The sequence below is a fragment of the Schistocerca nitens genome, chromosome 3 (genome assembly GCF_023898315.1).
Source record: "Schistocerca nitens isolate TAMUIC-IGC-003100 chromosome 3, iqSchNite1.1, whole genome shotgun sequence".
Lineage (NCBI taxonomy): Eukaryota > Metazoa > Arthropoda > Insecta > Orthoptera > Acrididae > Schistocerca > Schistocerca nitens.
The window spans coordinates 921,899,321-921,926,351 of NC_064616.1; the positions used below are offsets into that span (position 1 = coordinate 921,899,321).

Here is a 27,031-nt window from a genome sequence, read left to right on the forward strand (position 1 = left end):
CTTCCGCTCACGCCCCAACATCATGCAGCCCGCCTCCAGTGGTGTCGCGACAGGCGTGAATGGAGGGACGAATGGAGACGTGTCGTCTTCAGCGATGAGAGTCGCTTCTGCCTTGGTGCCAATGGTCGTATGCGTGTTTGGCGCCGTGCAGGTGAGCGCCACAATCAGGACTGCATACGACCGAGGCACACAGGGCCAACACCCGGCATCATGGTGTGGGGAGCGATCTCCTACACTGGCCGTACACCACTGGTGATCGTCGAGGGGACACTGAATAGTGCACGGTACATCCAAACCGTCATCGAACCCATCGTTCTACCATTCCTAGACCGGCAAGGGAACTTGCTGTTCCAACAGGACAATGCACGTCCGCATGTATCCCGTGCCACCCAACGTGCTCTAGAAGGTGTAAGTCAACTACCCTGGCCAGCAAGATCTCCGGATCTGTCCCCCATTGAGCATGTTTGGGACTGGATGAAGCGTCGTCTCACGCGGTCTGCACGTCCAGCACGAACGCTGGTCCAACTGAGGCGCCAGGTGGAAATGGCATGGCAAGCCGTTCCACAGGACTACATCCAGCATCTCTACGATCGTCTCCATGGGAGAATAGCAGCCTGCATTGCTGCGGAAGGTGGATATACACTGTACTAGTGCCGACATTGTGCATGCTCTGTTGCCTGTGTCTATGTGCCTGTGGTTCTGTCAGTGTGATCATGTGATGTATCTGACCCCAGGAATGTGTCAATAAAGTTTCCCCTTCCTGGGACAATGAATTCACGGTGTTCTTATTTCAATTTCCAGGAGTGTATATGTACATCTACATAGGTACTATACAAGCCTCCCTACAGCGCATAGCACTTGTAGTGTTGTCCCATAGTAGCAATGCCCCTTCGGTGTGTGCTGACAGCATAGAGCTGATGTTGCTGAGGCAATGGACAGCCAGTAGCCGGCCCACTGGCAGGTCGTCCAAAATGCTAATTCGAGGTACAGTAAGTGGCACGTGCACTGTCCCGTCATGAATCTGCAGCTCAGGGCAGGGTGCCATTGCAGATGCTGAAATCCACCTCCCCACAGAGTTCATACTACCAGGCCTGTAGCTGAAAATGATCAGTATTTGTACAGGTCCAGTGCCCACTTGTTTTGCTGATGCAATGCTTCCAATCACATTCACCAAATGGAGGTGGCAGCCATAAGGTGTGGTAACTGGCCGGCTGTCACCTTTCTGCCATGTTGTCGATACTGCAAGTGCTGGCCCCTGGCTCACAATGTGGTGGCACTACATTAAGCGGGGGAGATTCTTCTGACCGAGAAATCACTGAAGGGGTTACACAAGGCCCTGTCTTAGGTCCACTATTGATTCTCATTTATATGTAAATGATCTTCTGTTTAGTATACAGCAAGCAGAATTAGTTCTTTTTGCAGGTAATACTAATATTGGCATGTATCCATACCTCCATAAAGCCACAGAAGAAACAGTAAATAATGTTCTTAAAAGTATTATTGAGTGGTTTTCAGCGAATAGTCTCACTCTCAATTTAAATAGGAACACTATATTCAGTTCTGCACATCAAAAGGTGATACGTCTAACACATGGTAAGAAACTCAAAAATTTTAAGTGTCATATCGATGACAAATTAAACTGGGGGGGGGGGGGGGGGGAACAATATTTTGGGACTCCTGAAACAACTTAGTTCAGTGCAAATCGTGAGATTAGACAAACCAGTAAGTTGACATATTTTCATTCAACATTGTCTTATGGAATAATGTTCTGAAGTAACTAAACCTTTGATAAAAGTCTTCATTGTGTAAGTGGCCAGTATTTATTGTTTTCTTATAAAATAAATCCCTGAGTTGAGAATTAGCAATAAACGTGGTTGAGAGCTATATGGCTCTATTTGAAACTGTTGCTCGATGTAGTCATAGGTTCAAGCGTTACAAGTGTGCTTTCATGCCCATTAGGTAAGATAGCTGAAGAAGTAGCTACATAGTTTCTGATTGTTCAGTCAAATAGTCTAATCATTGGCAAGTTCAAAATTTAAAGATTAAATTACAATGAAATGTAATAATAATAAAATAAACAAAAAGAGGATAACTATCAACTTATAATTGCTAGATAATACCACAAAATTTGTGTTGGACAAATTGATAGTTTATTCATGTAATCATTAGAAAGAAAATGCAGACATGGTGGTCTTACAATAATCCAATTAGCTAGAAATAAATTAATACAATATTAATTTGCAGTTAAACTTGCTGGTTCCCGAAAAGAATAGTCCCATATTTAACTAGGCACACATATTCACCAAACTTATCAATGTATATAGTAACCTTTATCAATCACAGTATTAATTTTTGTGAAATTATAAGTAAATTCACTTCCGTTTGAACAGAAAGTAAATTACATTAAATTCCACACTGAAGAGCCAAAGAAACTGGTACACCTGATTAATATCATGTATAAGTCCCTGCGAGCACACAGAAGTGTCGCAACACGACGTGGCATGGAGTCGGCACCATGAACCCTGTAGGCTGTCTATAAACCCATATGAGTACAAGGAGGTGAAGATCTCTTCTGAACAGCATGTTGCAAGGCAGATATGCTCAATAATGTTCATGTGTGGGGAGTTTTGGTAGCCCATGAAAGTGTTTAAACTCAGAAGTGTTTTCCTGGTGCCACTCTGTATCAATTCTGGACATGTGGGGTGTCGCATTGTCCTGCTGGAATTTCCCAGGCCCATCAGAATGCACAATGGGCATGAATGGATGCAGGTGATCAGACAAGATGCTTATGTACGTGTCACCTGTCAGAGTCGTATCTAGATGTATCAGGGGTCCCATATCACTCTTAACTGCACATGCCCTACGTCATTGCAGAGCCTCCGCCAGCTTGAACAGTCCCCTGCCGACATGCAGCGTCCGTGGATTCATGAGGTTGTCTCCATACCCATACATGTCCATCTGCTCTATACAATTTGAAACGAGACTCATCCGACCAGGCAACATGTTTCCAGTGATAAAAAGTCCAATGTCGGTGTTCATGGGCTGAGGCGAGGCATAAAGCTTTGTGAAGTGCAGTCGTCAAGGTTACACGAGTGGGACTGAAGCCTGTATCAATCTGTTGTTGATTGGTTCGCATGCTGACACTTGTTGATGTCCCAGCGTTGAAATCTGCAGCAATTTGTGGAAGGGTTGCAGTTCTGTCACGTTGAATGAGTCTCTTCAGTCGTTGTTAGTCCCATTCTTGCAGGATCTTTTTCCGGCTGCAGCAATTTCAGAGATTTGATGTTTTACTGGATTTCTGATATTCACAGTACACTCGTGAAACGGTCATACGGGAAAATCCCCACTTCCTCACTACCTCGGAGATGCTGTGTCCCATTGCTCGTGTGTCGACTATAACACCATGTTCAAACTCATTTAAACCTTGATAACCTGCCATTGTAGCAGCAGTAACTGATCTAACAATTGCGCCAGACACTTGTTTTGTATGGGCATTGACGACCTCAGCGCTGTATTCTGCCTGTTTACATACCTCTGTATTTGAATATGCATGCCTGTCCCAGTTTCTTTGGTGCTTCAGTGTGTACAATGGACATTGTATGATGATGATTCCCTATAACTTCTGGAATCAAAGTCCCATTTGGCATTTTATCTAAGTGAGAGTGAATTTTAGCGTATTCACATGGCTGTCTGCCATCCAAAAACTAACACTTTAACCCACTGCTAGATTCTTAATGCATTACCTAAAGTCTGCCCTGCATCAAACTTGACTAGCTAATCCTCTGCTGACTTGACACACTGTGCCAAACTCAACTCCCTCCTGAATCCTTCCTTGGTCCCGACTTTTTCAATGACACAGAATGCTCGAGTGTCTCTTTGGTCATGTCTGTGAGAACTTGCGTTCCTCCACCAAAATTCCACAACTTGCTTAAAATACATAAAATGAATCACCATTTGAATAATAATAATATTACAAATTGACTTATTACTGAAATAATGGTTCTTTCTCTTTCAGTTATATTGAGACCAAAGACAATAGTCTATATATAAAAGTTAATATATAAATAATTAATCATAGATGTAGTGCATATGTGCTTATGATCCGTAACAAAGTATGTATGTTAAAAGGTATGACATAATAAACTTGGCCTCCTCAATTGATGCGTCTTTTCATGCTCAATTTAGTGATGCTATTAGATCTTATGAACATTTTACCAATTTTAATAGTGGCTGAATTAACTGTTAATTAAATAAATCAGAAAAAATTAATAATATAGACAAATGTAATGTTGTTATGTGTGGAAAGAGATGAGAAATGCTCTACTGCGTTCATGTGTTGCATGTATGTGGAGAATATGATGTGACACATTTCCGTAATTAAAAATATTTAAACTACATAAAGTTGCAGTAAATAAAGTACGTACAAATTTGTGGATTTCTGCAATGATAGCTGCATTGATAAGCTATCATCTAACATCTTGTTTAGCACAGTTGTATTAATTGTTCTATACTTAATAGTTTTCAGTGATTATTGTAAATGTGTTCAATTACTGTAGTCACTTAAGTCTTAATAAATCAGTGCTGTGGATAAGTTGATATGACTGGATTTGCGCTACAATTAGACATTAAACTACAGTATAACCCCACTTTTACGTTCCCAGCATTAACACTTTCCCGTCGTTTACGACATTTTTTTGTCATTCGCATCAGTTTTCCCATGACCATAATGTTAATTTGCACCCGATTTTGCATCAACATATTTATAATTTTCATGCGATTTACACATTATGAAAAAAGATTTGTCGAGAAAAAAATGACGCTGGAATGATGTTGGGTGTCCAATAGTGTTTACAAATATTATGTAGTTAAGTTTCTTGACACCAGGGTGCTCAGCGGATTTGAACCGGTAAATGTGTAAAAGTTGGAACAGTTCATGCCGTACCTCCCGCCACTGCCAAGCACTACTTGGCATGATGGCTGATGGGCGTAACTAGGTTCGTTCGAATAAAGATATCATGACCATTCATAACCATTTCCAAACTCTCTACCGTGCAAATGCAGTTTCGTGATTGTTGTGATCATTGTGACACCTTTGTCGAACCATATTTAGCGTGTTTCGTCATTGGCCCCCATGTAGCGCTAGTTGAAACCATCATTCACTTTGCGTTGCTCAAATTTTCTTAATTTAAGCACAGTGCCAGTTGTGAAATTTTTTCATGCTGAGCAAAGTGTGTTTCAAGAATTTATTCTTGTTTTCAGATGCAGTATTTTCGTTTCATTTTTTGTGATGTTTCACAAACAGTGTGAGTGATAGTCTGAGTGTGTGTGGTTTTCTACATAACTGAGGAGGCACAGAACCTGATAACCTCAAAAAGATGACTGCAGTGCGTGAGATGCAGAATAACATGTATTCAAACACCACACAAAATACTTCTACATATTTGCACCTGACGACAAGAAAAAATTCTCAAAACACATCGCTAAGCATGAAAAACACGTACCTAGTGCAGTATTTCATTATTTAAATAATGAGTGACAGCTGCAGTTTTTTGAAAAACATCGACTATGACGTTTGAAATTAAGTCAAAAGTTTCTACTTCCCAGTCAGTTTTCAATTCCAGTTACATCAGCGGTTTTTATAAGATAATAAACCTTTATTAGATAATAAAAAAAGTCCCTGACAAGTCTTTTGATGCCTCTTATGTACATATATCATACATAAAGTGCGAAAATGCAAGGGGGTATCCTATATGTAACTTTTACAGCTTAAAACGCTATTTCCCACATTTTATATTTTCCTGCATTTTACATCATGTTTTTGAAGTCCCTTGAAAAGTGTGAAAGTGGCGTATCACTTTACTACTGAATTATAAAGTGTTTGAAGGTAGGTATCTTCCATCATGTTGTTGCTATTGTAAAAACCACTCACAGCAGACCAGCCTTGCTATCGTCCAGCCACTTCCTGCTTCTTGGGAAAACCCACAGATTAGACGTATCTGAGCACTAGCTTCGCCAGTGACTGCAAAGCCTGCTGTGAAAGCATTAGCCATTGTTCTTTGCCCCGGCTCCTTCAGCCGAGCCAACTCTTAAATTTTCCATCTGAGTGATAACTCACTACCATATGCATTATGTTACAATTGATCAAAAATCTACTGTAACAGTAATATGTGATGCTCATACTGATCATCTTGTAGACATCTGTTTGCCGGCTGGTGTGGCCGAGCGGTTCTAGGCGCTTCAGTCTGGAACTGCGTGACCGCTACGGTCGCAGGTTCGAATCCTGCCTTGGGCATGGGTGTGTGTGATGTCCTTAGGTTAGTTAGGTTTAAGTAGTTCTAATTTCTAGGGGACTGATGACCTCAGATGTTAAGTCGCATAATGCTCAGAGCCATTTGAAGACATCTGTTTAAGTAGTCAGGCATTATGACTACTGCCTCATAATATATTTATTCTTTCATAAAGTTTGTTATAAAGAATCCACTGCAGCTCAAAAGGAACAATGATGTACTTAATTAAAATATGACAAGAGAAAATGACTTTCGTTAGTCCACATTAAGATTGTGTTTGGTATATAATGAGATACGCAGTACTACAACAAAAATTTTTGATCACTTGCACAGTGATAGAAAATGTCTGGCAGTCAGCAAAAGTAAATTTGAAAAGACACTGAAACAGTTTCTCCTTCACAGTTCCTCTTATTCTGTAGAAGAATTTCAGTTTCTGCAATTTGTAACAGAGCGTGGGTAGGGATTACTCACATCTGTATTAAACAACATAATATGTAGTGTAGAACACAAGGTGTATATATTATGACATGTCGGATCAAAGATTAATATACAAATTTGTGTTAAATTTAAGTAATTGTGCTATTTAGTAATTTTCATGTAACATGTATACTGACTTGTTCTACATTTTGTGATAGAAATTGTACATCTGTATGGAACATGAAGTTAACAAACAAATAATGTATTTACTATGAATGTCATCTTTTTTTGTAGGTATCTTGATTTCAACAATATAAGTGCCATTAGAAAAGGATGGTTATATGGTCTGGTGTTACTAAATCATTTGAACCTAAGTAACAATCAAATTTCAGCCATTGAAGCTGATGGATGGCAGTTCTGTCAACAGTTGACAGTTATGTAAGTACAGATTTAATTAAGAAATTTCTAATTGGGATGCTAGTTAAGTGTACCAAGGTCATTGTGTAGGAAAAAGTCATCCATTTTGTGCTTGCTATTGACTAGTAAGATATTGTTTTCTCAGTTCAGCCTAAAGACTGATCTGCCTAGTGGAAAATTTTTTTATATTAAATTGAATAAATAACTGAATAAGTATGTTCCAATGATTTATTGATCCACTGTTTGTGTTGACTGTCATAAATCTGCTTTGCAACTCAACTTTCGTTTTGTGTTCCATATCACTATAACTACAGAAATAATTAACTTCTGTTACCAATTATGTTCACCCTTATTAGATCAAAAACCTACAACAAAATGTTTGTTGTCATTATGTTGTTCTTGCAAGAGCAAAGAGCACACAACAGTAAAAAGACCTACTTTGTCGACAGTTGTCAAAGCTGTCTGTTTAAGATATATAAAAATTAATAATGTGGAATTATAAAATCTATGCGAATTTCATTCCGTATACTCAGTTGGACAATAATTATACCCCATAAGCAGGCGTGTTAACAATATATGAAGATGTCAGCATTTGAGAGAGGATGCATAGTTGGGCTCAAAGAATCTGGTTGGAGTAATCAGTTTATCACTCACCATTTGTATAGGAATGATTCCATTGTTCACCAATGTTGGTAGGAATGGGTGAACCACGGCCAAGCACAGCATCAAGAACGAAGCATTCGACATAGAGGTAAGACAGAATGAGAGGACCGAGCAACAATCAGAGGGACTCTTGGAGCCACAGATTCATCATTATCATCGATCCAACACTGGTGCTTCAGGCGTCCTGGAGCACTGTGATACCAGCCTGATTGTTGCTTGCCATACAGCCCAACAACAAGGAGTGCCATTTCATTTCACAGCAAGGATTCCTTTGGTTGTCATCCGTGGCACCCTTATAGCACAGCAGTATGTCAACGATATTCTACGCCCTGATTTGTTGCCTTTCATGAGAAGCCATACTGGGATTATACTTCACCAACATAATGCTCACCCACATGTGTCAAGCGTACCTACTATATGTCTTTGTGATTGCCAAACTCTACCGTGGCTAGCAAGATCGCCAGATCTCTCCCAAGTTGAGAACGTTTGGAGCATTATGGTTATGGCCATCCGACCAGGACTGCATTTTGACAATCTAAGGTACCATTTGGACAGAATTTGACACAAAATCCCAGAGGAGGACATCCACCAACTCTGTCAATCAATGCCAGACCGAATAATTATGTGCATTAAGGCCAGAAATAGAACAGCATGCTATTGACTTTCTCAGTTTGTGAAGCTTCAGCTCTTGAATCAATCATCCAATTTTTCTGAAATTGCAATAATTTGTTTGTCTGTACATGTACATCACATCTACTGATTTCCAACCCATTTGTATAATTTCTTCATGGTGCATCATTTTTGTTAAGGTGTATTTGGATGAGTAACTTAACTTGTGATTTTGATTAGACAGAATGTGTTGTGTTGTGTGTGCGTGTGGGTGCGTGCTGGGGGGAGGGGAGGTGGGGTGGAGGACAGACAATCACAGTGATCCACAAATATTTAGAAAAACTTGCATTCGTACCTGATTTTTAATATGTTAATAAACTTTTTTGCTTGTACAAAGACCATTGTAACTAAAAACAATCATTACTCTCATATCAAAATAGTAAATATATAATTGAATTCATAATATCTGAGCCGGCCGGAGTGGCCGTGCGGTTCTACGCGCTGCAGTCTGGAACCGAGCGACCACTACGGTCGCAGGTTCGAATCCTGCCTGGGGCATGGATGTGTGTGATGTCCTTAGGTTAGTTAGGTTTAATTAGTTCTAAGTTCTAGGCGACTGATGATCTCAGAAGTTAACTCGTATAGTGCTCCGAGCCATAATATCTGATAAAAATATTAATTTAAATTGTATGTGCTATTGCCAGTAGAAGAAATGTTGTAGATCCAAAGAATGTATGTCAGTAATGTCATACCAGCTATTAGAGATTAGTATTTGCCATAGCATATTTAAATTAAACTTGTGATATATGTATGGACTCCAATGTAAGGTAAATCTGTAATACTCCTCATAACAAAACAATGCAGTCTGTGGATAAAATTCTGCACAAGTTGATAATGAAGTCAACTTCTGGTTACTGTTAGATACATGTTCTCATTCTTTAACCTCAATGTACCAATAGTTTGATAGCTACACTCAACAAATGAAAAACTATCTGAAACTACTAAAAAGTAATAAAATAAATTTGATAATGTAAATAGTGACTGGTCGCTACAAATCTTTCATCTGCAATAATAAATTTCTAATATATACATATCGTAGTTAATGTACATACTGAACTTTTTTACTCTCTCGTTATTTTGCATTGTTTTGGTAACTCAGTGACAGTTCTCATTCTGAGTCAACCACTTTATCATTACAGTGTGTGTAATATTATATAAGATTTTAATTTGTAAGACTGTGAAGTATTTTATATTTATGGGATGTGTATGACATTATTTTTGATTGTTATTATTTTCTCTTTCATCTTCAAGGGATCTTTCTCAGAACCGCCTTCAAGCTGTTACAAAGGGAATGTTTGAACAGTTAACAAGATTACAAGTTCTTCGTTTGAATGGCAATATAATTGAATATATTGCTGATGGCGCTTTTGATGGCCTGATATCACTCGAAGTTCTGTAAGTATATGATTAACATTTAAACATTTTTGTTTCATGAATTTCTTAAGATTCCCAGAAGAAACTGAAAAATTGTGTTTCTGTACCTTTTGTGATAAACTTTAATTTATTTGGTTTTGTGTTCTCTTAGACATATTATACCACATATTTTCATTGTAGGTCTTCTCATTATATGTGTGCCTGTCTGTGGTCATTGATACTGTGAAGTTTTGCCTAGTTAAAACCTTGCAGCATCAGAGTAAAGACCTTTTTGATAAAAATCAAACCATAGACTGTAGAGCTCTTTCCCTCGGCATCCTTACCCAAAGTTTTCAGAAAAAATACCTTGTAAGCATTTGAAGCAGGTCATTTTTATATAACATCATGAGCTGCTAATAAACAAACCTTTTATTTACTATTTGTTTCAGTCTATCTGGTCATCATCAGGCAACTGTATAACAGCAGAGAAAATAATTTAATTGTATGAAGATACATGTAATGACAAGTAGTTAGCATACCAAAAACAGTATATAAATTTGTAGTATACAAAAATTGTTATTGCAGCTTACTTGAAATCATTCCTGCTGTGACACCAGTAGTAAAAATAAAATTGTAAGAAATGATTATGAATCATTGAAATTAAAGTCCACTGCTAGCCATTAAAGCTGCAGCACCAGGGACGAAGGCAAATAACGAAATTTTACTTATCGTGTGAACACAGTATAGTAGGAAGATGATTTGGGGGTATACAGGCTGTGAAATTTAGTATGCAGCACAGCTGTCTCTGGCAGCACTGTTGACTCTAACACGGCTGGGCAATGAGTCGAACTGAACTTGGATGATTGATTCGGGCATGTAATTCCATGCTGCTATCCCAGAGATCATTGATCTTAGTGGTCGGTGGGTGGAGGCATCCCAATCTCTCACCAGCCAATGACCAGATCAAACAATGAAGAGTCTAGAATGTAATAACGACAAGGTTATGAAAAGGATAGATTGCTACTCGCCAAATAGAGGAGATGTTGAGTTGCAGACAGGCACAACAAAAACACTGTTACACATTTAAGCTTTTGATCAAAAGGCCTTCTTCCAAAGTAGAAAATATACACAAATTCATGCAAGCACAGCCCATAAACGCATGACCAATGTCTCTGACTGCTATGACTGGCCAGCACCGCCATCTATAGCTTCCCACCCCAGCTCGACCTCTACACTGTAGTGGCCCCTCAACCCTGGGCTCCTACAGTGTTCAGTTCTTCGCTAGACACTTGCTGAAGACAAATAGGGAAGTTGATGAAATGTTGTGAAAGGAAAATAACAGTTAACTCATCTGCAAACCCAGAAACTTATAAATCATGACATAACTACTTGTGGAAATCGAAAATCGTTTTAACTCTCATTATTGTCGTAGGATTTATGTCATCATAGTGCTTTTGCTAACAGCACAGTGCAATGTTTGTATTTGCATTAGGTAGGCCGCATACATTATGATCTAGATCTTGGTTTTAAATTACTACAGAAACACACATTGAAACTTATATATTTATTGTTACACATTCATAGTACTTATACTTGTTTCACAAGTTTCTGTAATTTTCTCCTTATCTGCTGTGTTACTTCCAATGTGAATGAAAACTCATGAATATATACCATGGTGGTGGTGGTGGTGGTGGTGTGTGTGTGTGTGTGTGTGTAATGGGGGAACATAATAGCAACAACTGCCCCTGAGATTCAGTTTTTGGATGTGTGAAGCATTATAACCAATGTTAAAACTGTTCCGTGTTTGGGAACAAGACAGGGAGAGAGTCAATAATTCATATGAGGATGTGTAAATGTTCGTCAAAATGTGATAGTGTTCACTATGATGAGTAACATAGATGACAATCAGTAGTGGAAGAGTAATCTGCAGCAAACATTGCTTTGCTTAGTAAAGTGAATAGAAATGTCAGGACAATATTCTTGTTTCCTCAGTGACTGAGGTTATTTACAAATAGTGTCATCACCATTGTTATTGCTATTTTGAGTTTTCTTTTTCCTTGCTTCTCACATTGGATCAGATGACACATTTATTATTTCAAATGTGTGGCGTGTCCTAATGGGTGTACAGATTTGGATTGCTAACTAAAGAAATAAAAATGAAATCTTCTTATCCTTTTTTAACTGGAAAATTTTCTTTTTGATTTCAGAGAACTAAGTAGTAACAGAATTGCATGGACAGTTGAAGATGATTATATCGATGGCGTATACAGTAGCTTACGACAGTTAACAGAATTGAGCTTATGCTCTAATGAAATAAAGACTATCAACAAGAAAGCATTCATAGGTCTTGACCGAATCACTCGACTGGATCTCAGAAACAATAGTATTGTATCCATTCAAGAAAATAGCTTCAGTGCTCTTCAACATCTGAAAGAAGTTCGCATGAATACGAGTGATATGTTATGTGATTGTAAAATGAAATGGTTTTCTATTTGGCTGAAACAGTTTAGTGTTAACAAGTCAGTGATGGCTGTTTGTGCATTTCCTGAAAGGCTGAGAGGTGTACCAGTTTTGCAAGTTTCTATAAATGATTTTACTTGTGGTAAGTACAAGTTATTACAGCATTCAAATTTTGTATTATGTGATATCAAAAGTCAGGATTACCAAGTTTATAAAGTATTATTACGCACTGTGCCAGCATACACTGGCAGTACTAAGTATACATACTCATCATGAAGTGTTGGTTATTATGCGAAAATAATTTCTGTATCTCTCTACAGAACATGTTATTGATAAAGGTAATATGCAGTTGCCTCATCTCGAACTGTTGTTACGAAATAACATCACTGATTTGTCATAAGAGGAGGTGGATCTTCAAAATATAAGCTTTGAAACTTGAGGTTCTGCTTGTACACGAAATGTTACTTGTTGAGAAGGGTTGAGGGGTTTGAATATTGTATTATCTACTGTTAACAATTAACTGGTTGCTTTTAACTTCATTATGTGGAGTCATAATACCCAACAGTTTCAAATAAGAGGCTTTGCACAAAGCAAATCTGTCTCAAATTTGGATGTACATGGCATTAGTTAGCACAAAAAAGTGTTTAATAGCTTGCATTGATTTGTCTAATAGCAAATTATTTGACCTGTATATGTAGTTCTTGACAAAGCAGATAGTGCGTATATATTTTCTGAAAGTAGTTAGTTAGTTTCATGTTCCATGAATCAGTTAACACAGAAATCGTAATGATGTGGAACAAGGCATTTTACATGCTGAACATTTATAAGGTTTTTTTGCTTTTCATCTTTAAAAAAATACAGATGTGAGTTGATAATTCCTACCCACCACCTCTTACACATTACAATAATAGAAATTCTTTTATGGAATAAGAGGAGTTGTCAAGGAGAAACTTTTTCAGTTTGTTTTCAAAATTTTACTTTGTTGTGTGTCGCACATTTTATATATATAAACTTAAGTTTGTTATGACCTAAAGTGACACACAGTGCACCTGTCACGTCCTATTTGGTTAGTGTAAAATCATAGAATGTACTAATTCTTTATTTTTAAGTGTTCTGTAATGATTAATTGTGTGAATGTACTCCAACTGTGACACACAGTGATTTTATCACCTGGAGTAAGATATTTAAACATGACCTCGATGTTCGGTTTGTTTCAGATGAATTTCCTAAACCCAATATAATTGAAAGTCCACAGAGCCTTGTAGCATTGAAGGGAGATAACATTACATTGCACTGCAAGGCATCTTCTTCTTCTCTACATCCAATGGCTTTTCACTGGAAGAAGGACAATGTTAATCTTAATGCCGCAAGTACAAAGCAGACAGCAAAAAGTTTAGGAGATAAAGGTTGTGAACAGACTTCAGAGCTAGTGATATTCAATATAAGTCTGCGTGAAACTGGCCGATACCAGTGTGTGGTTTCAAACAATTTTGGATCTACATACTCGAACAAATCCAGGATAACTGTTTTAGGTATTTATATAATTTTCTTGTTATTTTAGTGTAATGGCATGACTCCTGTTGTACATTCCATCATTTGTCAAGATTAATAAGCAACAGTGGTGTGGGTAATAGTAACCCAGAGATAACTGCCTCAATTCATAATAGTATAAGAAATTTTAATTACCAGAGTTTTAGTAATAAGTGGTGGCATAAAACGTGATACAGATTAAATTCAAAATTTTTCTATGTACAGTGTTGTAAAGTCAGAGGATATAGTTCCATCTGTCAAACAAGCTTGCCAACCCTTACAGTAAAATTTGAATTTTAAGTGTTGGTATATACATATAATTAAGTTCACCTGACACAGAAATAGTCCAGTTGTAACATTATGTAACTCCACCATGTGCCTGAGTAACAGCTGCAGATAGACGTGCCATGGACTACACAAAATGTTGAGTGTAGGCAGCAGTAGTAGGGCTACACTGGTTAGAGTGCAATCTGCGTTGTTGCCAGATCCCCTCCCTCTCATCCTCTCCCCCCCCCCCCCCCCCCATGGCATCATTAAGACATCATGCATTGTTACCAGATTTCTCCTCCTCCCACTCCTATAATACTATTGGCCAATTGCCCTTTGTATAAAAATGGCAGAAACTTAAAAAAGGCAGGGAATTCAAAAGTAACCCAATTATGTTGCAGGGTTTTTGTCCACTCATATGATGTTGCTGTGTAAATCACAGTGGAAGGCAAAAGAGGGAACGGACCACATGGCTGCTTCCTTACACCTTAGCAACAGACACGGAAGTGCTACCCAGTGTTGATAATACTTCTGAATCAATGCGGGATGCCTCTCCTGCTGGCCCAGCAGCCTATTTTCCTCCCCAGTCCGGACGAGTGCAGATGAGGGGTATGCTAGTTATTGGGAATTCCAAAGTTAAGGCAGGTAATGGGGCCCCTTGGGGGGGGGGGGGGGGGGGGAATGCCTGTGTGCACTTGGTATGTTGGCAGGGGGAGGGGGCTCGTCTGAGACATGGAGGCTACTTTCAGTGGATAGCTGATTTGGTGGTGGAAGATTAATATGATATTAGTAAACTGCAGAAGTGTCCAAGGAAAGGTACTAGAATTGGTGCTGCTAATTGGAGATTATAATGCCCAGATAGTTGGTTGAAAGTGGAAGTGAATAGCAACAACATCCTAATTTCAGATTGGAATATTTATGTTAAGAATAAGTGAGTCATCAATAGTGGTGACATATTTATTGCACGAAAGAATTCGATAATATCTAATGTGGTCATCACGGATTCTGAAAGTGAATTAATCTGGGTGAAGTTAAGCATCAAAGGTCAGCCAAAATCGATAATCAGATGCTTTTATAGACTGCATGAGTCAGGGGTTGTAGTATTAGAGCACTTCAGAGAAAACTTGCAAAATATAATTAATAACTTTCCTGATCATGCTGTTGTAATAGGGGATGACTTCAATTTGCCAGGCAGAGATTGAGAGTCATGCTGTCAAAATTGATGCCAGAAACAGATTCGTGTGACATTATTCTGTATGTTTTGTCTGAAAATTACTTCAAGCAGATAATTAGAGAATCAACTCAAGAAGGAAACTTCTAAGCCTAGCAATGAAAATATTTGTACTTACCGAATCAGTTACTCTATAAGAAGGTATCATAAGGCTGTGATAGTAACTATGACTACAGGTATTACAAGGAATGCTAATAAAAGTAGGAAAATTAGCAAGGCTGAGAGAATAAAAATTGCCAAATATCTGAGTAGTCAACATCAAATACTCCGTGCTGAGGATGAACATGTGGAGAACAAATGGAAAAATTTCAAAAGTGTCGTTCAATATGCCTTAGACAAGTATGTTTTGAGGAAGGTCTTGAGCAATGGGAAGGACCCAGTGTGGGTTAATAGGTATGTTAGAAAACTGATGCATAAACAAAGAGTTTCATCACAGTTTCAAGAGAAGTCAAAACCTAGCAAACAGACAAAAACTGAACAAGGCAAAAAATAACCGTAAGGAAACCAATGAGAGAAGCATTCAGTGACTTTGAAAGTAAAATTTTGTCAGCTGATCTGACTAGAAACCCTAAGACATTTTGTTCATACGTAAAACCAGTAAGCAGTTCAAAGTTATCTATTCAGTCAGTCATTTACTATACAGGCACTGAAACAGAAGGTAACAGAGAGAATGTCTAAATACTGAATTTGGCCTTTCAAAATTGTTTCACCGCAGAAGATTGTAATATTGTCCCTCCTTTCAATCATCATACAAACGTTGAAATAGCAGATATTGAGATAACCAATTATGGAATAGAAAAGCAATTACAGCTGCTTAGTAGTGGAAAGGCATCCTGACATGATGAGATACATATAAGATTCTATTATGTGAAAGAATGTGCTCCTCTTCTAGCAGCTGGTTTTCGTAGTTTGCTGAAGCAATCAAGAGTACCTAGTGGCTGGAAAAAAAGTGCAGGCCATTCCCGTTTTTTAGAAGGATCATAGGACAGATGCACATAATTATAAGCCTGTATTGTTAATATCAGTCTGTTGTAGAATTATGGACCCATGTAATAATTAAAAATTATGACGTTTTTTGGAGAAATTAAATCTCCTGCATAAAAATAAACATAGATTCTGCAAACAAAGATCTTGAAAAGCTCAACTCATGTTTGTTGACTTCAGGTAGGCATTTGACACTGTCTCATACTACCATTTAATGAAAAAAATATGAGCTTACTGAGTATCGGACCTGATTTGCGACATCCTTGCAGGTAGAAATCAACATGTCGCTCTTAACGGAACAAAATCAACAACTGTAAAGGTAATTTCCGAGATTAAAACAGAGCTCACCATCTGCAGCATTGTTGACAGAACAGACTGTGGTCCTTTGATGTAGAGCCGAGTGGAGTGTGTGAATCGGAGGCTCAGGCGGTTCTGTGACCGTGTATGCTGCAGATTCCTTGACTTGCGCCATCGGGTAGTGGGTTTCTGGGTTCTGCTGAATAGGTCAGGAGTCCACTACACACAGGAAGCAGCTACAAGGGTAGTGGGGGGTGTGTGGAAGGGACTGGGCAGTTTTTTTAGGTTAGAAGGCCTCAGGAAACCACAGAAAGGGTGTCCGTCTAAAAGGGGGCAGGTAAAACACAGTAAGGTAGTTGTAGAAATGATTGGTATTGTAGTTGTAAATTGTCGTAGCTGTGTTGGGAAAGAACCAGAGCTTCAAGCCCAAATAGAAATCACTGAAGCTCAAATGGTTATAGGTACAGAAAGCTGGCTAAAGCCGGAAATAAGTTCAACCAAATTTTTTTCAAATGGTCTAACAGTGTTCAGAAAGGATAGATTAAATACAGTTGGTGGTGGAGTATTTATTGCTGTCAGAAGTAACTTTCCTTGTAGTGAAATTGAAGTTTATAGTTCCTGCGAAATAGTATGGGTAGAGGTTATACTTGACAATTGAACTAAACTATTAATTTGATCGTTTCTTACAAAATTATTTTGAGCAATTAGTTCATGAGCCTACTCGAAGCGTAGATGGTTGCGAAAGCATACTTGACCTCTCAGCAACAAATAATCCTGGACAAATAGGGAGTATTATGATGAATACAGGGATTGATGACCACAAGGCAGTTGCTGCTAGGCTGAATACCTTAACACCCACAACCATCAGAAAGAAACACAAAGTACATCTATTTAAAAAAGCTGATAAAAATGCTCTTAATGCCTTTTTAAGAGACAGTCTCCACTCCTTCTGATCTGATCTCGTAAGCATAGAAAAGATGTGGAATGATTTCAAAAAGATAGTATCAACAGCAATTGAGAGATATATACCACGTAAATTAATAAGTGATGGTATTGATCCCCCATGGTATACAAAATGGGCCAAATCGCTGTTGCAGAAGCAACAAGAAAAGCGTGCCAAATTTAAAAGAACACAAAATCCCGAAGATTGGCAAAGTTTTGCAGAAGTTCGAAATATAGCGCATGCTTCAATGCGAGATGCTTTTAATAATTTCCACAACGAAACTCTGTCTCACAATCTGGCAGAAAACCCAAAGAAATTCTGGTCATATATAAAACACACTAGTGGCAAGACACAATCAATACCTTCACTGCACGATAGCAACAGTGAAGTCACTGATGACAGTGCCATCAAAGCAGAGTTATTAAACACTGTTTTCTGAAACTCCTCCACCAAAGAAGACAAAATAAATATTCCTGAATATGCCACCAAAGCAGCTTAAATCACTTAATAAAGGCAAGGCTTCTGGTCCAGATTGTATAGCAGTCAGGTTCCTTTCAGAGTATGCAGATGCAATAGCTCCATATTTAGCAGAAAGTTCCGTACCTAAAGACTGGAAAGTTGCTCAAGTCACACCAATACCCCAAAAGGGAAATAGGAGTTATCCGCTGAATTACAGGCCCATATCACTAATGTTGATTTGCTGTAAGGTTTTGGAACATATACTGTATTCTAACATTATAAAGTACCTTGAAGAAAACGATTTACTGACACATAGTCAGCACGGATTCAGAAAATAGTGTTCTTGCGGAACACAACTAGCTCTTTATACTTACAAAGTAATTAGTGCTATCAACATGGGATGTCAAATTGACTCCATATTTTTAGATTTTCAGAAGGCTTTATACACCGTTCCTCACAAGCGTCTTCTAACCAATCTGTGTGCCTATGGAATATCGCCTCAGTTGTGCGACTGGATTCATGATTTCCTGTCAGAAAGGTCACAGTTCATAGTAATAGACAGAAAGTCATCAAGTAGAACAGAAGTAATATCCAGCATTCCTCAAGGAAGTGTTATAGGCCCTCTATTGTTCCTGATCTATGTTGATGACATAGGAGACAATCTGAGTAGCACTCTTAGATTATTTGCAGATGATGCTGTCATTTACCATCTTGTAAAGTCATCAGATGACCAAAATGAATTGCAAAATGATTAGATAAGATATCTGTGTGGTGCAGAAAGTGGCAACTGACCCTGAATAAAGAAAAGTGTGAAGTTATTCACATGAGTACTAAAAGAAATCCGCTAAATTTCGATTATGCGATAAGTCCCACAAATCTGAAGGCTGTAAATTCAACTAAATACTTAAGGATTACAATTACAAATACCCTAAATTGGAACACTCGCATAGGTGATGTTGTGGGTAGAGCAAACCAAAGACTGTGATTCATTGTAGAACACTTAGAAGATGCAACAGATTTACTAAAGAGAGTGCTTACACCACGCTTGTCCGCCCTATTCTGGAGTATTGCTGTGTGATGTAGGTTCCGTATCAGGTGGGACTGACAGGTGATATTGAAAAAGTTCAAAGAAGGGTGGCTTGTTTTGTATTATCGCGAAATAGGGGAGATAGTGCTACAGACATAATACTTGAATTGGACTGGCAATCATTAAAACAAAGGCATTTTTTGTTGCGACGGGATCTTCTCATGAAATTTCAATCACCAGATTTCTCCTCCGATTGCGAAAACATTCTGGTGGCACCCACCTACATAGGGAGAAATGATCATCACAATAAAATAAGAGAAATCAGGGTTCGCACAGAAAAATTTAAGTGCTCATTTGTCCCGCGCGCCGTTAGAGAGTGGAATGGTAGAGACAGCTTGAAGATGGTTCATTGAACCCTCTACCAGGCACTTAATTGTGAGTAGCAGAGTAATCATATGTATATAAGTAGTGTGGTTGCACAGTAGTGTATTTCTTTTCCTGTGTATGCACAATATATTACATTTAATCTCTATTAATGTTCAGTGTCAATTGAAAGAGCCAGCACCATTCATCAATCCTCTGTAGGAAGTGATATATATATATATATATATATATATATATATATATATATATATATATATATATATATATATATATACCAAACAAAAGCGCTGGCAGGTCGATAGACACACAAACAAACACAAATATACACACAAAATTCAAGCTTTCGCAACAAACTGTTGCCTCATCAGGAAAGAGGGAAGGAGAGGAAAAGACGAAAGGATGTGGGTTTTAAGGGAGAGGGTAAGGAGTCATTCCAATCCCGGGAGCGGAAAGACTTACCTTAGGGGGAAAAAAAGGACAGGTATACACTCGCACACACACACACATATCCATCCACACATACAGACACAAGCAGACATCCCTAAGGTAAGTCTTTCCGCTCCCGGGATTGGAATGACTCCTTACCCTCTCCCTTAAAACCCACATCCTTTCGTCTTTTCCTCTCCTTCCCTCTTTCCTGATGAGGCAACAGTTTGTTGCGAAAGCTTGAATTTTGTGTGTATATTTGTGTTTGTTTGTGTGTCTATCGACCTGCCAGCGCTTTTGTTTGGTAAGTCTCATCATCTTTCTTTGTAGATATATATTTTTTCCACGTGGAATGTTTCCCTCTGTTATATATATATATATATATATATATATATATATATATATATATATATATATATATATATAAACAAGATGATGTGAATTACCATACGAAAGCGCTGGCAGGTCGATAGACACACAAACAAACACAATCATACACACAAAATTCTAGCTTTCGCAACCAACGGTTGCTTCATCAGGAAAGAGGGAAGGAGAGGGAAAGACGAAAGGATGTGGGTTTTAAGGGAGAGGGTAAGGAGTCATTCCAATCCCGGGAGCGGAAAGACTTACCTTAGGGGGAAAGACTATTCGCAGATGATGTGGTCATATATAAAAAAGTAGCAATGCCAGAAGACAGAATCGATTTACAAAATGATCTACAGAGGATTGATGAATGGTGCTGGCTCTTTCAATTGACACTGAACATTAATAGAGATTAAATGTAATATATTGTGCATACACAGGAAAAGAAATACACTACTGTGCAACCACACTACTCATGCCAAATTGTTGACCGAGTGAAGTGGCGCAGTGGTTAGCACACTGGACTCGCATTCGGGAGGACAACGGTTCAATCGCATCTCCAACCATCCTGATATAGGTTTTCCGTGATTTCCCTAAAGCCTTTCAGGCAAATGCAGGGATGGTTCCTTCAAAAGGGCACAGCAGATTTTCTTCCCCATCCTTCCCTAACCCGAGCTTGTGCTCCATCTCTAATGACCTCGTTGTTGACGGGACGTTAAACACTAATCCCTCCTCCTCCTCCAAATTGCTGGAAACAGTATATACCAAAAAATATCCAGGAGTACCTACGTGGAATGCCACATAAAACAAATAGTGGGAAAACCAGATGCCGAACTAAGTTTCATAGGAGGAATGTTCAGGAAATGTAACTCATCCATGAAAGGAGTGGCTTGCAGTGTGTTTGTTTGACTGATTATTGAGCATTGTTCATCAATTTGGGACCCATACCAGGTGGGACTGATAGCAGAGAGAGAGAGTAGATCCAATGAAGGATGGTGTGTTTTGACACAAGATCATTTACTTGGTGCTAGAGCTTCATTGAGACATTCAATAAACTCCATTGTCGTACACACTGCAAAAGAGGTGTTACGGAGAAGTTTGCTATTGAAATTTCGAAAGAGTGCTTTTCGAGAAGAGTCAGACAGCATATTACCTCCGAAGAGATACGTCTTGTGAAATGACTTTAAATTCAATAAATTAGAGCTGACACAGAGGTGTACCAATAATCATTCTTCCCATATACCATTCACGAATGGAAAAGGGAAGGGGGGATCAGCTAGTGGTACCAGAAGTACCCTCCACAACTCACTGTCAGGCAGCTTGTGGAGTATTCGTGTAGATGTAGATGTGGAAGTAGGGTAATTGTCCTAAGCGTTGTGTGAAATTAAAAAATTGCAAGATGGTTGACTTGACAATATTTGTGCAGCCCTATGACATTAGAATCCAAGATGGAGGACCTGGGAATACGGGTGCAAGCTGCATGGTTGTCAGATATTATGTCTTCTAAGTGTAGAATCCTATCTTAAGTGTTATATTATGGTAAACTGTATCAAAGTTTAATTCTGCTTTTGCTATGCATAAACAGTTTCTCCCATCCCAGTTTTCTGCTCGCTTGTGCTGTGTAGTAGGAATAGGATAGGAACAATTGTGTCTTTCTTTAAACAAAAAGTACAGGAAGAGTCCCTTCCGTGCACATTCCAAAGTTCACAAACACCGTGCTACCGCCACCGTGCTGGGCTGGGCTTCCATACCAACTGAGTACGATAAGGCCGCCATTCCATCACCTACCTCACCAAGCCAAGTCACTGTACTGTACTGGTATCGGAGGAGTGGAGCTGTGTGCTGGCAGCATCTCACCCGCCACTCAACTGGTCCTGGTACCTTAGAACCAAAGAAACAACATGTTCTAAGTTTAAAATGATTGATAGCCCACACAGACCTTCTGCAGGGAAATTAAAAAAATTCAAGCATATTTGTTGCGTGGTGAGAACTTGTACAGTGGCTCAGGACAAAAAAAAAAAAAAAAAAAAAAAAGAAAGAAAGAAAGGATCATATACTGTGTTTGTAAAATTCACCACAAAACATTCATATGTGTGGTGGATGGCAACTACTAAAACAGGCAGGAACATGCCTTGTTCATAGACATGCCCAGACACTCTCGAAACACCTCAGACTTACTTACACCTGCTGTGTCTTAGGGACATTTTAAAGCAAAATATAATTTATTGATGTCTGTCTTATTGCATCAATGAGGGACTTACACTCTATCTTGAGGATGACATTATTGTCTCACATGACTATTTTCGGTGGCACATTACCGCCATCCTCAGGCCCCACCACTGCCAAAAGAGTATTAGATTTCCATGGTGCATTTATTGTGGATTCCTCATTACTAGTATACATGGGCTAGCTTTCCTCTCTTTGGCATTGGAGACAACACAGTTGTGAGTAGAGACTCCTGAGGAAAGCTAGCCCATGTGTATTTGTATTGAGCCACAATAAATGCACCAAGAAAATCTAATAATCATTTGGTAGTGGTGGGGCCTGAGGGTGGTGGTAATGTGCCGCCCAAGCTAGTCGTGTGAGACAATAAAGTCATTCTAAAGATACAGCTGTGGTGGTACTTTTTCCCCACACATTTATATGTATTTGTGACTGTCAAAAGTGTGGCAAATCCACGTGACAGGAAAAGACCATCATTTTACAACAGTGGCAGTCAGTTGTTCTTGTGCACTCTGCATCTCAACATTAAAAAGTACCAATAGTTATATGGGCAAGACTCCAGTGCTCCTTGTCTGATGGATGCTGAATGCTACATGCTGTCCAGGAAAGAGCACCATCATTCATAAACACGTTCCATAGGTACGACGCAGGTGCTCCGATCACCGCTTCACAATGCTGCTGCAGTCATCTGCCCATTTATAGAATTGTGCATCCCCTATTGGCCTGGAGGGACTCAAGTTTCACCCAGCAGCAGTCCAGTGCTGCTGATTTGTGAAATGTCATGCCCATAAGTGATCGCTTGGGAGTGATATTTCTATTTGCTAGAAAGGTGCGGTATATACATTATAGTCCATACAGCAAATCATTGAATCTTTGTGTCAATTTTATTCAACAAATACTGTACCAAAATTAATGAAATTTTCTACCTAAATCAATATATTGGTACTTCTAACCGGCTCCCTACCAGTACAGTTTCGTTTGGATTACATGTATCTTTTATGATCCTTGAAGAATGTCTCTCATTTTGTTTGGTATCTGTTGTCATGCATACTTCATAAGCATTCCAAACAAATTTGTACACTTGATTGTACTGGCATCTTCAGTGCTGTCTCCATTATGGTACATGGCATTTTTTCTTTTTTTCTTTTCTTTTCTTTTTTTTTTTTTCTTTTTAATCCAAGAAATCTGTCTTTCATTATCTCTTCCTAATACTATTTTTATAAGATCGTCTCAGTTTTGTGTGTCAGACCTGCTCCCCTACCATTCAACCTGTACATTCAAAAACCAAATATAGTTATTTATTCATTTTTGAACTCAGCTAACAACACACATCAAGTGCTCCGATTGGGCAGTTGCGATCTTCTCAATCATTATGACAGAATGCATAATATTATCAAAGATTTGAGGAATGGGACATCAGTGAAATGTGTTTTATGGTTTTGGTAGTCACACTGAACAAGTGCCAGAACTCACAACATTAAATTGGCAATGATTTAACACCATGTTACAGTACTTATGTCCTTATTTTAAAGTAAAATCATCCAAGAAGTACTGTTTGGTCTGCTGGAGACACAGCTCTAAACACTGTATAAACGTGTGACTTTTCCTCATGATATAGACTGAGCTACTTGACAGAGAAAGTGCAATGTAACTTCATATAAGAATGTTTGCACACAGCGGTATAAAGGTTCTGGATGTTATGGCTACAATAATTTTTAACCAATGCCATGTTTGCTTCATATTACAAAATGTACAGTTCTTTCTAGATATCACTGTGAAGTGTCCTCGTAAGAATGATTACCTGTAAGAGTTACATTCACAGTCGCTCGAAATATATCCAAATGAAAATCTAACTCATTGTCTCTATCTGCTGTTGTTACAACATACACCACACTCCAGATGATGGCAGATCAAGCATGCTAGTGATGCAGTTTTACAGCGGTTTCTTCCAATCTGTCATTGCATGTCCTGTAAATTGCTGGTGTAGAGCTGACGTCCAATAACATCCATGAAGCATTTATATCAGATGAATCTGATGGTTAAGCCATCATTGTGAATGCTCCTCAAACCACCTTATACTACAGTCAGTTAAAGGATGCTTATGCAGGAAAACTCGTTACAATAGTTCACGCAGGTGTGTGGTCAGTGTGATGCAGTTGGTAAGAGTATTAGTGGTTGTTGCAGGAGCACATTCATCCCATAGATTCAAATAGCAGATCCTGTGATGAATTCAATGAGATAGTAGCATTTGATTCATACTAGTGATTCAAATAGGTTGCCCACTAGCTGCAGTAGTAGTAGTAGCAGTAGCAGCAGCAACAGCCCTACTGGATTGAGCAAATGATTTTTGATAGATGACACTACTGTATTGTTCTGTGACTAACACTGGTTTCCACTGTTGTTATGCCTTACTGTGATGGAAATTTGTTATTGATGTAGACAAAATGGTAAACTCCATTCCTTCCTTTAAACAAATAACAGTCTAATTTCCAGGCCAACTTTGCAATTTTAAGTGATTTTAAACCGATTCCTCACTTAAATTGTAAGTGTTTTATGTTATACATAAGGCATGTAATGCTTCCAGTAGATTTCTAAATGGGACAGTTTAGGAATCTAATGGTATAAGCAATACATGAAAGGTTTTCATTATCGTACAATTATGATAATGAAAACCTTTCATGTATTGCTCATACCATTAGACTGATTGGATAGTGGAACCTCTGTTTGCAAACTTCCACACTTCCACGTGATTTCTAAATCATTTTTTGATGAATGTCAGTATGATTCCTTCAACAAGAGACCTTGTGCAGGAGATCTTTTGCTGGTCATAATAGCGATGGTCAGTAGATGTGATGTGAGTGCAAGCTTGGAGAAATTCTATAAGCCTTCTAGGTTTTAGGGCATTGAAATATGTGTGACTGTAGTAAAAAATTTCTGAAAATCATTGAACTTACAGTTGTTCTAGGCTGTGGGGAGCTGGATTTTGTGAAGGCTACCCTGAAATATTTTGGATGAAGATTGGACATTGAATATTTTGTACCAAGTGTGAATATGGTGAGATACTGAGCAATGTCCCTCCCATATACATCTTGTATAGTTCACCTGTACATACTTCAATTCCAGTCAGTTCAATACATATAATTCCAGTTATGCACAATTGTGATTCATCTTATCACATGGTGTATGGCATATGTTAGACTAGTATATATGGGATCAACTGTCTGCCACTGGTGGTGTTACCGTCTTGGATTTTGGAGCATGTATAAGAAGCCTTAAACTGTTAAATGCACATTTTACTTTGTGTAATAATAAGAAGAAAGTGCAGTTTGTAAAAAAAAAGTCATTTCACAGAATAACTGCATGGGATGTTGGTCCATGGGAGCAGATTGCCCATCATGGTAGTCACTTCCATAAATGTATCAAAGACTACATGATCCAAATAACTCCTGTTTTTATATCCTTTAAATTTAGCTTCTATTGGATGGAAATCAATTGGAGCACTAATAGACTTAAGTGTGATTAGAATTTCTGTTTATAGGAGTAATACTAGCATACGTACTCACACCTACACACTTTTCTAATGCCTCTTCCTCATTTTAAACTCTATGTTCCAACACGTACTTGACATAATCATCAAAGAGTGGTTTAACACGCATTAATATAGATTTTGTCTGTCCATGGTGATCCATATTGCAGTGTATAAGCTGCGCGGGTCCATGACACTTAGATGCTTTAAATATATTCACTGTTTTGAGTCTTGAGATATTAATCTCATCATATCACCTCCAGACATGTTGACAGTGGATGCGCTGGTACTGCCAAAGATAGTGATTTAGAAAGTGATTTAGAAATCCTGTGGAAGCTTGCAAGTAGAAGCCTCACTGCTCCACCAATCAATAAAAACTTGAATGTATCGCTCACACCATCAGATTCCTCATCTGTTGCTATTTAGGAATCTGCTGCAAGTTTTACAAGTCTTTTGTGTAACATAAAACACAAGTGATGTGAGGAATCAAGTAAAAATCTCATAAGAATGTGATGCTAGCATGGATGTTAGGTCACTTTCAGTTTATATCAAGGATGATTGGAGATTAACATTACGCATACATCAGTATCAAATTTCCACCACATCAAGACGTACCCACAACAAAAATCAGTATTAGTTTAATAATAATACTGTTCTCTAACAAATGAGTGTATGGCCATTGTGGTACAGTTAGCTTAAAATCTATGGTATGAATCTTCTACTGCTACTGCTACTATTACTACTACTACTACTACTACTACTACTACTACTACAGCTAGTGAGGAACCTATTTGAAACTACACTATGAATCAGCTGCAACTACCTTACTTAATTTTCCATGGGATATACTGTCTGAATCTATGGAATGAACGTGCTGCTACAACATCCAAAAGTTATCTACAAGCTGCACCACACTGACCACACATCTGTGTGAACTATTATAGTGCATTTTCTTGCACAAGCGTCCTTTAATTGACGGTATAAGTCTCAAATCATGCTACTGTGATCTGAGGAGCATTCTCATTGATGGCTGAGCCATCAAAATCATCCGATCTAAACTCATATAGGACATTATTGGCACAAGCTCTGCACCTGCTATTTACAG

At 38.4% G+C, this 27,031-nt stretch overlaps 1 protein-coding gene across 1 annotated transcript in view; it reads left to right on the forward strand.

Annotated features, from left to right (window-relative positions):
• Positions 1-27,031, forward strand: part of LOC126247974 (leucine-rich repeats and immunoglobulin-like domains protein 3) — a 67,160-nt gene that overhangs the window by 18,482 nt on the left and 21,647 nt on the right. Inside the window, exons 6-9 of the mRNA XM_049948540.1 lie at positions 6,999-7,142; positions 9,705-9,848; positions 12,014-12,408; positions 13,484-13,798. Coding sequence (XP_049804497.1) covers positions 6,999-7,142; positions 9,705-9,848; positions 12,014-12,408; positions 13,484-13,798 — 998 coding nt within the window. The remainder of the gene's footprint in view (positions 1-6,998; positions 7,143-9,704; positions 9,849-12,013; positions 12,409-13,483; positions 13,799-27,031) is intronic.